Below are 10006 nucleotides of genomic sequence, written 5' to 3' on the forward strand. Positions count from 1 at the left end.
CCTCTTCCCTCTGCGTCCTTAGTCGCTGTGATGAAAGGTGTAGGCCACCATTGATTGACTCTCCAGTCTCATGTGCGGCAGACCCCTGTGAGGTTTTGTTTTTTTAAAGTGGGAGGTGGAGGCAGTTGATTACGCTCATCCTCAGCTATACTGAGTTCGGAGTAGCCTGAGCTCTAAGAGCCACGTTCTTCAAAGCGGGGCTAAGTATTCTAAATTCCCAAAGCTCGGAGTCTGTTGAGTCTCCACGTGGGACCCCCTTACGAACTCCTGGCGTCGCCATCTTGCTTTCTGGCGAGGCGTGTGTGCGTCACGCGCTGCAGTGGCCGGATGCGAGACGCCGCTGCCCGTTTCCAAGATGGTGGCCGCAGGGGGCGTGGCCAGGGATGGAGTCTCCGAGCGCCATGGCGGTAGCTGTGGATCCCACTTGGGAGGACGAAGATGAGGAGGAGGAAGAAGATGAGATAGAGGAGGTTGTAAGCTCGGGTCAGAGGCTTGCAGCGTCGTCCATCTTGGCTGAGCCACTCCTGGGTGGAGAAGGGAGTCCGGGATGCGGAGGGCGGGAGGGAGGCCCGTAGACAGCTCGTTTGCTCTCAGAAGCTCAAGAAGCCATGGAGGGCCAGCTCCAGTTCTGATTCACCCGTTCTAGAAAGAATTGAGATAATCTGGGTGGTTCTGGAGGTAATAGGTTTCCACCAGAAACTAGATGGAGTTTTCTCAGGATTCTGGAGGCATTTCTTGTTTACTGCCCCTTGTATACCTTATTAACTTTGCTTTCTTCCACCAGGAGCAGTTTGTTCTGGTAGAACTCTCAGGAATTATTGATTCAGACTTTCTTTCCAAATGTGAAAATAAATGCAAGATTTTGGTGAGTCTTAGAATTCGGGGAATGTTGGAGATTTTCTTAAAGTTTGAACAATGAAAGGTGGGGGGGGGAGGGAGAGAGACGTTTCTTACAAAGCAGTGAATGCCTCAGGATCATTGCAGAAGAGTAGGTAATTCTATGGGTGTAGAAAAAAATGCCTGACTGCTTCTTCACTGTCTAAATGTGTGGCTGGAGAGAAAAAGCAAAAGCAATGTTTTATATGAAACTTTTGGGGAACTTTTAGGACAAAAGCCTGATCCATTGCTTAAGCAGTGGATTATTTAAGTACTTAAGCAGTGCCTGCCTTCTTTCTACTCGGCCCGGTCTCAGTTCTATCTGCAGCAGTACCACAGTTGAGAGTCCTAGTCTGGACCCAGACTCTGGTTTAAGTGTAGACAGGTATGCAGTGTTTCCCTGCCAGTTACGCAGCAACACGTCATCTTCTTCACTGTGACTGGTGTGTCTGCCCACACTCATGCCCCACTCCCCACAAGTCACTTAAAAAACAGCGTCAGAGCAGGCTGTCCTGGTTCGAACCTGTAATGCCAGCACTGGAGAGCCCAAGGCAGGCGGATCAGAAGTTCAGTGTCATCCTTAATGATGTAGTAAATTCCAGGCCACCTTGAGTTACATAAAGCCCTGTCTTCAAAAACCTGAAGAAAACACAATTTAAAATATTTAGTTATTGCCTGGTAGTGGTACACGCTCAAGGCAGAGGCAGGAGGATCTCTGAGTTTGAGGCCTGCTTGGCCTGCAGAGTGAGTCCCAGGACAGTTAGGGCTGCTACACAGAGAAACCCTATCTTGGGGACAGGGGGAAATGAAGTTAATTGTTATTAAAGGTTTTGGACAAAATCCTTGGCTCCAAATATTTAAACAGGCTAATTTCTGCCACTTACCCAAACATGTCAATCAGAGATGAGTAGTATGGTGTACATAGCAAGTTCCAAGACAGACAGACAGACAGACAGACAGACCCATAGAGAGACCCTGTTTCAGAACAACAACAGAAAGTTCACTCAGGCATAGTGGGCACTCTTAATCCCGCCCAGTGCAGAAGTACACACAGGCATCTGTCTCAGTGAGCTGAGGCCAGCCTGCTCTACACAGTCAATTCCAAGCTAGCCAGGAAACAGAAACCCTGTAAAACAAGAACCAGACAGGAATAGTGGGTGAGGCAGATTTTAACCAGTGTGGTCATGTAGGAAAGAGATAATCTACAAGGGGCTGACAAGAACTTTGCTCTTATATAGAAAAGGGAATATGGAGGCAAAACAGTTGATCTTGGTAAGACCTGTGATCCAGTTGATCACCATTTGGTTCTGGTTCTGTAAGGGGGAAGGGCAAAATGGTTGCCATGGTATTACTGTTCCTGCTTTAGAGTCTGCCTTTACATACTACCATGGCAACTGTCCTCATTTGGTGGGTGGTCTTTCAAAGTTTACTCTTGTTTGGCATTAGCTCAGGTCCCTTGTCAGAAAGCCATTTATTGATCGATCTTGTCCTTCCTAGAATCCAAAATCACTTGAGAAGAAAAAGTGAGTGATCTGGGAGAGGGAAAGTTAAGAGGCAAAGGTAGTTTGAGAGAGACAAGCTGGAGTTAGGACAGTACATGGTGCCTCTGACAGAATATTATGGGATATTGGGAATATATGTTGCTATGGAAAGTGAGATGCAAAGGAAACAGGGTAAAAGGAGGACTTACCAGAAGCTCTCAGAAGAGTTAAACTGGATAAGAGGGAAACTTACCTACTAAGAAACTAATACACGGCAAGAGTATGCTACCTTTTAGGTGGTAACATACTTCTGATGTGAGGGGCACAAATGTGCAGGCGAAGCTTTAATGGAAGGAGGAGTATTTAGGCTGAGGAGAGGGGTGACAGCACTGATGAGAGATTTGGGGTGCCTTACAGCAGAGGAAAGGATGGTTGTCCATCATCAGACCCATCCAGGGATGGTGCGGTATCCTGTATTATCATGGGAGTATCCAGGGTTCAATGATTTCATTCATTTTACAGAAATATTTTCCTGAGACAAGAGAGATGGTTTAGCTATAAACTTTGTTTTGTTTTTGTTTTTTGAGACAGGATTTCTCCATATATCCCTGACCTAGAACTAGCTCTATAGACCAGGCTGGCCTTGAACTCACAGAGAACTGCTGGTGTCTGCTTCCTAAATACTGGGATTAAAGACGCACCCTGCTACTGCCCTGTTCCAAGGGCATTTTAAAAAAATATTTATTTTATCTATATGAGTACACTGTCACTGTCTTCAGACACACCAGAAGAGGGCATCAGATACCATTACAGATGGTTGTGAGCCACCATGTGGTTGCTGGGATTTGAACTCAGGACTCCTGGAAGAGCGGTCAGTGCTCTTAACTGCTGAGCCATCTCTCCAGCCCACAAGGGCATTTTTTAACATTGGTAGTTTTTGTCTTTTAATCTGCTGCAGGGAATTGACACAGAGAGACCCATCCTGCAAGTGGACAGCTACGTGTTTGCTGGGGAATACGAAGGTAGGATGGTACCCGGCACAAAAGCCTTTTTCACATGGTTCTTGGGGTATACTTCTGCTGCCTTTCCTGACTCCCTTCGCTTTTTCCTGCAGATACTCTTGGGACCTGCGTTATATTTGAAGAAGGTGTTGAAAGGGGTAAGACTTTTCCAACAGATTATTCCAGACGTGCTGTTTGTTTTGCTTTTTTTGGTTTGTGTTTTGTTTTCTTGTTTTTCAATATCAGGTCAAGCTGTAGCTTGGGCTAGCTTTGAACTCACAATCCTCAGACCTCCATAGTGCTGGGATTATAATGCTGGGATTATAGCCATACACCACTATGCCTAGATCTACAATGTAGAGTAAATATTGGGTGCTGAAGAATAGCTCAGCAGTTAAGAACATGGCTTGTTTTTTTTCCAGAGGATTGGAGTTCAGTTCCTAGTACCCATGTTGGGTGACTCACAAGAGGGCACATTCTCACATACAGACAGGCATACACGTACATAAAAAGTTCTTTAAAAATGTGTAATATTAAAATTAAATAGCTCAGGTTGGGCATGGTAGTATATACCTTTAATCCCAGCATTTGAAAGACAGAGACTGGTGGATTTGAGGCCAGCCTGGTCTACATAGTGGATTCCAGGCCAGCCAGCATTATGGTGAGACCCTGTCTCAAAAACCTGATAGTAAAAATAAATAAACCCGTCAGGCTGCTGAGAAGTTCAGTGGGTCAAGCCTGATGTGAGTTTAATCCCTGGGACCCACATGGGGGAAGGACTCTTACAAGTTGCCCTCTGAGCTCCACATGTGTGCTGTGGCACTCCTGTGCACATACACAAGCATAATAAATATACTTAAACAAAACAAAACTTGGGGCTGGAGAGATGGCTCAGTGGTTAAGAGCACTGACTGGTCTTCTAGATCTTCTGAGTTCAACCAGCAACCACATGGTGGCTCACAACCGTCTGGAATGGGATTTGGTGCCCTCTTCTGGCCTATGGGTATATATGCAGCAAAGCACTCATACACTAAAAAAATAAAATTAAAAAGAGAGAAAGCAACTCTCATGTACTCATTGTCTAATTGTATCAACTCCTCCCACCTTGTCCTTGACCTGGAAGAAGTTTAGTGCTACAGGGATAGGTCTGGTGGCACAGGCTTAGAGTCCCAGCTATTTGGGAGGATTGTGAGTTCCAGGCCTGACTGAGCCACCGGCTGAGACAGCCCAGCCTAAAGGTAGAACGCTCGTGCAACATGTGGGAAATCCGTGTTCATTCTCCACTACCTCAGAGAGATCCCCGTCGTATGAGCGCAGCCCTGTGTGCTCAGTTCCAAGCTCCCTCCCTTTCCTCTGTCTTCCGAAGTTACCACTGTTGGATTTGAGTTACTTAATTTTCCTTTACTTAATTTTATATTGCATATATTTTTTTCCAACTTGAGGCTGGGGTTTAGCTTTGTGGTAGATTCTTGCCTAGAAATATGAATTCAGTCCCTACCACAGTTCATTGAGCAGGACACTTTTTGTTTGTTTGGAAGCAGCCTCTGCACGGGGTGGGCTGGCATTGACTATGTAGCCCAGGCTGGACATAAATGTGCAGTTCTATTTGAGTCAGCTTCCCAAGTGCCAGGATAGGCACCATGATCATGTTCATATATATTTGGAAAAACTGAAGCCCAGGGGCCAAGAACAGTTGAGATTCACATGGGAGGGAATGGCAGGCTCAGGGTTTGGATTTAGCCTGGCTTCAGGGCTCACATTCACTTTCTTTTGGTGATGTTGGGGATGGAACGTAGCAGAGGAGCCACGCGCATCCTCTCCCTGGCTGACTTCAGACTTGTGATCCTCCTGTCTCAGGCCTCTGAGTGCGTCACTGTATAACCATGCCCATCTCAAATGTTCTTCACTGACCTGAATTCACTATGGAAATGCCGCCATGCATTTAGGTGTCTCTGTGTGTGTAGGTAACCGTGTCTCCAAACTTGATGTGTAGAACTAGGTTGATGAACCGGGGAAATAGATTTAATGAGAGGTGGGTTTAGCTCCCCTCTAGAACATTCGCTTAGCATGTGTGATGTCCTAACCACAATTGTCCAATCCAAGAGAGTACACATAAAAAGAGGTGGAGGAGGGTGAAATGGAAGAGTGTGTATCTTCAACTAACTTTGCTCGATCTGGGCCCACGGTCTTTTAAAAGTTGTTACAGGCAGCAATATTTAGCAGTCTCCCCCCCCCCCCCCCCGCCCTCGCCCCTGGCTTATGTATTTGAGAACATCCCCACTCCTGCGCCCCATTCCCCATGTTAGGAGCCCTACCTTGTTGCTTTAATCTCTGTGTCTAATAGTCTCTGTCAGTACAGCTGTTTATGTCTTGAGGCCTGTTGTGCCTTCAAATGTCAGTGTTACCTGTCATGTGTGGGATAGGAGAGACCAATTACAGTGTGAGCTTCCTGTGCTGTTTCCATAGGAAGTAGTTGACACTAGTCCCCCAACATCTGATGGCAAGAAATGGTCTAATAAGGTCATTTTATGTCCTAGTGGATCCAGAAGGGAATGACAAGACAGTGCTGAAGTACAAATGCCACACGATGAAGAAGCTCAGCATGACGAGGACTCTTCTGACAGAGAAGAAGGAAGGAGAAGAAAACATAGGTTTGTTCACTCCTCTGAAGATGGATGCTCATGGGCTGGGGCTGTAGCTGAGTTGTCAAGCACTTGCCTGGCATGTGGGAAGCTCTGGATCCGTGCCTGGTACTACAGGGATGTGATGGCACACACTGGAAGTCACAGTGCTTTGGGCGGGGGGGGGGGGGGGGGGGGCGGGGGTGGGAAGGCAGCTGAAGATGATGAGTTCAAGGCCAGAATCAGGTACTTGGCAAGTGGAAGCAGAGTGTGACCTCAAAGTCCCTGACTCAACACCCCAGAGGAAACCGGTGATCTTGTGTGGGTTGTGGTAGCAGTATGTTTCTATCAGAATATCCCTCGTACTTTATAGTCAGCCATATTAATAAACTCTGGCATATTAAAATTGAGCACTACGCTGGATGTGTGGCTCACACCTGCTTCCCAGCTCTTGGGAGGTCAGGCTGCCGACTGACCTTCGGATGGTTCTGTGGTTTCGCTGATGTGAAGCGTGCAGCTGTGAGCACAGAGGTGCAAGTGTGTCTGTGCTGTACTGACTTTAGGGTCTTTCCACTGTGCACCCAGGAGTGGTAGGATGGCTCGTGTAGTGCTTCTCCTTTTCATAACGCATCTTCGTAGTGACTTCGGATTGGTTGTACAGATTTACATCCCCACTGGCCAAGCAGGCTTTTCATCTGCGCCACATTTGTTGTCAGTTAATGAAAATGTACTGAGCTGAGCTTCTCCTGTTTCTTTCTTTTTTGCCTGTTTCCCCCACCCCTCAGACGGTGTGGAATGGCTGCAGATGAAGGACAATGACTTCTCCTATAGACCCAACATGATTTGCAACTTTCTCCATGAAAACGAAGATGAAGCCGCAGGGCCAGCCTCTGATAAACCTGCAGAGTTGGAAGAGCAAGAGAGTCAGACGAAAACCAGTGCGGAGCAGACACTGGAGCAGGACCAGCACTCGGAGGAAGAGGACCCTGGTCTTACAGGGGATACCCCTGCTGAGATGGAAAGTTCTGTCTTCGTGGGAACTCAAGATGGAAATGTTTCTGAAAATAACCAGTCATGAACTTTGAAGAAGTGGTCTTGTATACAGTTACTGCTTTGCGGAATTGATTCACCATTCTGTGTTATGACAGTACGTGTTTCCAGTCACAACCACACAGGAATGCAGTTTTTATAACTAAGAGAGAGCGCCATAGTTCAAGACACAGGCTGCTCTTCCACAGAACCTGGATTTGATTTCCAGTTTATACAAGGTGGTTTGGAGCCATCTGTGGCTTCAGTTTCAGGAGATCTGATGCCTGCTCTGACCTCTGTAGACCCCAGGTTCTCTCCTACCTTTCTGTGGGTTCTGGGAATTAAACTCAGATCATCAGTCTTGTGCAGCAAACACTTTGCCTGCTGGGCAGTCTCAAAGCCCTCTCCACACATACTCCTTCGAAAAATATTTATATGGGGCAGTTGGTGGTGCACACTTTCAATCCTACCACTCAGGAGGCAAGAAGGAGCAGGCACATCTCTGAGTTCGAGACCAGCCAGTCTACAAAGTGAGCATCAGGACAGCCAGGGCTACAGGGAGAAACCTTGTCTCAAACAAGAAAGAAAATAATGTTTATTTATGTGTAGGTGAGTGTATTATGTATGTTCACGATATGACCTGGTTCCTGAGGAGACCAGAGGCGCACTTTGGGTCTCTTGGAACTGGAGATAGAGATGGTCGTGAGCTATGTGGTACTATTTATTATGTATGAGGACACTCTCGCTGTCTCCAGACGCACCAGAAAAGGGCATCAGATCTCATTACAGATGCTTTCGAGCCACCATGTGATTGCTGGGATTTGAACTCGGGACCTCTGGGAGAGCAGAGAGTGCTCCCAACTGCTGAGCCATCTCTCCAGCCTGACAAGAGTTTTTATATGTAACCCAGACTAGCCTTAAATTCTCCAGCCTTCTGACTGTAGCAAGTGTTCTTGTATTTTACAGTCTTGTACCTAGGAACTGTGAGGGTCAGAAGCAACAAGTCAGAGGACTGGATTCTGAAAACCAGCGCTGCCCTGTGCTACTGTGAGGTAGAGCGTTAACAAAACCTCTTCCTGGAAAAACGGTGATTTTGGGTTTGGTTTGAGATTGGGTCTCATGTAATCCTGGCTGGCTTGGCACTCACTATATGAACCCAGCAGGCACCAAACCAATAGAGTGCTTTCCCAGTACGCTGCACATTTAGCCTGCATCTGCCTCCTGTGTGCTGGGGTTGAGGGTGTCTCAGCATGCCCATCGGATCTTGAGTTTTTGCTTTCAATTCTTCAGGATGATAATGGAATATCAAGTATAATCACAACATTATGATTTAAAAAAAAAATGGCCCTTTGGCTGCAGGTATAGCTCAGTGGTAGAGTGATCACCTAGCACTCGTGAGACTGGGTTTGATGCCCAGCACCATTCGAAAAAAAAATAGGGACAAGGAAAATGGGCGAGTAGTATGAATGCCTCTTACTGAACTGGGCTTAGCTGGTGGTGCACAGCTATAATCCCAGGACTTGGGAAGCAGAGGCAGGCGGATCTCTCAGCGTGGACCACAGAGTGAGTTCTATCTCAGGCAGCCAGGGCTGCAGGGAGAAGACCTGTGGGGGTGTGGGGGGGAGAGGAACATGAAGAACTAGTTCAGGGTCTGAGACTGCAGAGGACCCAAGTTCAGTTCCTAGCATACAAACAGGCAGATCACAACTGCCTATAACTCAGCTCTCGAAGACCCAAAGCCCTCTGGTCTCCTTGGACACTTGCATTCTTATGCTTACACATACACACATGGTTTTCTTGTTTTTTTTTTTTTTTTTTTTTTTTTTTTAGCTACTTGGAAGGCAGAGGCAAGAAGACTGATGAAAGTCTAAGGCCTTCCCGGGCTATAAAGTGAGTCGAGGTTAAGTTGAGTACTGAGACCTAATGAGACTTACAGTATCTATAAAAAGGCTCAAGACGTAGCTTACTGGCAGATCACTTGCCTAGCATGCTTGAGGTTCACTTTCCAATACCACCAAGGAAAGAAAAATAGCTGAAAGTTGATCTGGTCAAGTGCTGAGGGTGGAGGCAAAGGCAGGCTGGTCTCAATTCAATGCCAGCCTGGTCTCTATAGCAAGTTCTGGGCCAGCCAGGAATACAGGTAGTGGGGTCTCAGAAGAGGCATAGGCTGTGTGTGTGTGGCTGTGAGCCACCCACTGTCAGTGCTGGGAAGCACACTCAGGTTCTCTTGCTGCCCTCAGCTGTTGCTCATGGCAGAAAGCACCTTCACCTGCCCTCTGAGCTCTCTTCCCAACCTAACTGCAGTTATTTTTATACTTTTGTTACACTCATTTTCTTATTTTTATAAAAAAATTGAATAGTAAATCTTGTAAGATTGTGGCTTTAAGAACATTTGTGTATTTATTTAAATTTAGGAGTGCTTACCTGCAGGCAAGAAGAGGGCTTCAGATCCCCTCATAGTCATGCTCCACCATGTGGTTGCTGGATTGAACTCAGGACCTCTTCAAGAGCAGCCAGTGCTCTTAATCTCTTAGCCACCTGACCAGCCCTATAATGGCTTTTATATAGTAAGAAGCCAATAAGCAATATGAGAGGATTAAAAGGAAACTGAGGACTGAAAATCAGTTTAGACTGGAGAGAGAGCGCGCGCTGAAAGGTAGTCTTCGGATAGGTTTTTGTAAATTAGGAGTTGTAGAGACATACAGACACTTAAGCAGGCTCAGAGTTAGTGAAACAACAAAGTCAGGACACACTGTTCAGTGACTCCTGCCTATCACCCCAGCATTTAGGAGGCTGAAACAGGAGGATTGCTGCAAGTTTTAGGCCAGGCTCTGGATTACAGCATGAAATCATGCTACTCTAAAAAGGGGATGAAAAAGCAACCAACCAAAACCTGTTATTTTTTTTTCCAAGACTAACAGCTGTGAAATATAGGCCCCCTTTCCTGGTTCTTTTTTTTTTTTTTCTTCTGATTTGCCCTTTATTGGGGGGAAAATCA

General features: G+C 46.4%; 1 protein-coding gene across 1 annotated transcript; it reads left to right on the forward strand.

Annotated features, from left to right (window-relative positions):
- The first annotated feature begins 351 nt into the window (after positions 1 to 351).
- On the forward strand, positions 352 to 8189 carry GTF3C6 (general transcription factor IIIC subunit 6). Its single transcript, XM_080937844.1, has 6 exons — positions 352 to 470; positions 785 to 865; positions 3316 to 3379; positions 3472 to 3516; positions 5896 to 6009; positions 6765 to 8189. The coding sequence occupies exons 1-6, from the start codon at positions 384 to 386 to the stop codon at positions 7055 to 7057; spliced, it is 684 nt and encodes a 227-aa protein (XP_080793970.1). The 5' UTR covers positions 352 to 383; the 3' UTR covers positions 7058 to 8189.
- Positions 8190 to 10006: the final 1817 nt, after the last annotated feature.

The sequence above is a fragment of the Micromys minutus genome (genome assembly GCF_963924665.1).
Source record: "Micromys minutus genome assembly, chromosome: 25".
NCBI classification, from domain to species: Eukaryota; Metazoa; Chordata; class Mammalia; order Rodentia; family Muridae; genus Micromys; species Micromys minutus.

Excerpts from the sequence above, each read along its gene's own strand:
- GTF3C6 (XM_080937844.1), top strand. The coding sequence starts at position 384 with ATGGAGTCTCCGAGCGCCATGGCGGTAGCTGTGGATCCCACTTGGGAG. Across the intron at positions 471-784 it reads AAGAAGATGAGATAGAGGAG|GAGCAGTTTGTTCTGGTAGA; the intron begins GTTGTAAGCTCG and ends TTCTTCCACCAG. Across the intron at positions 6,010-6,764 it reads GGAAGGAGAAGAAAACATAG|ACGGTGTGGAATGGCTGCAG; the intron begins GTTTGTTCACTC and ends CCCACCCCTCAG.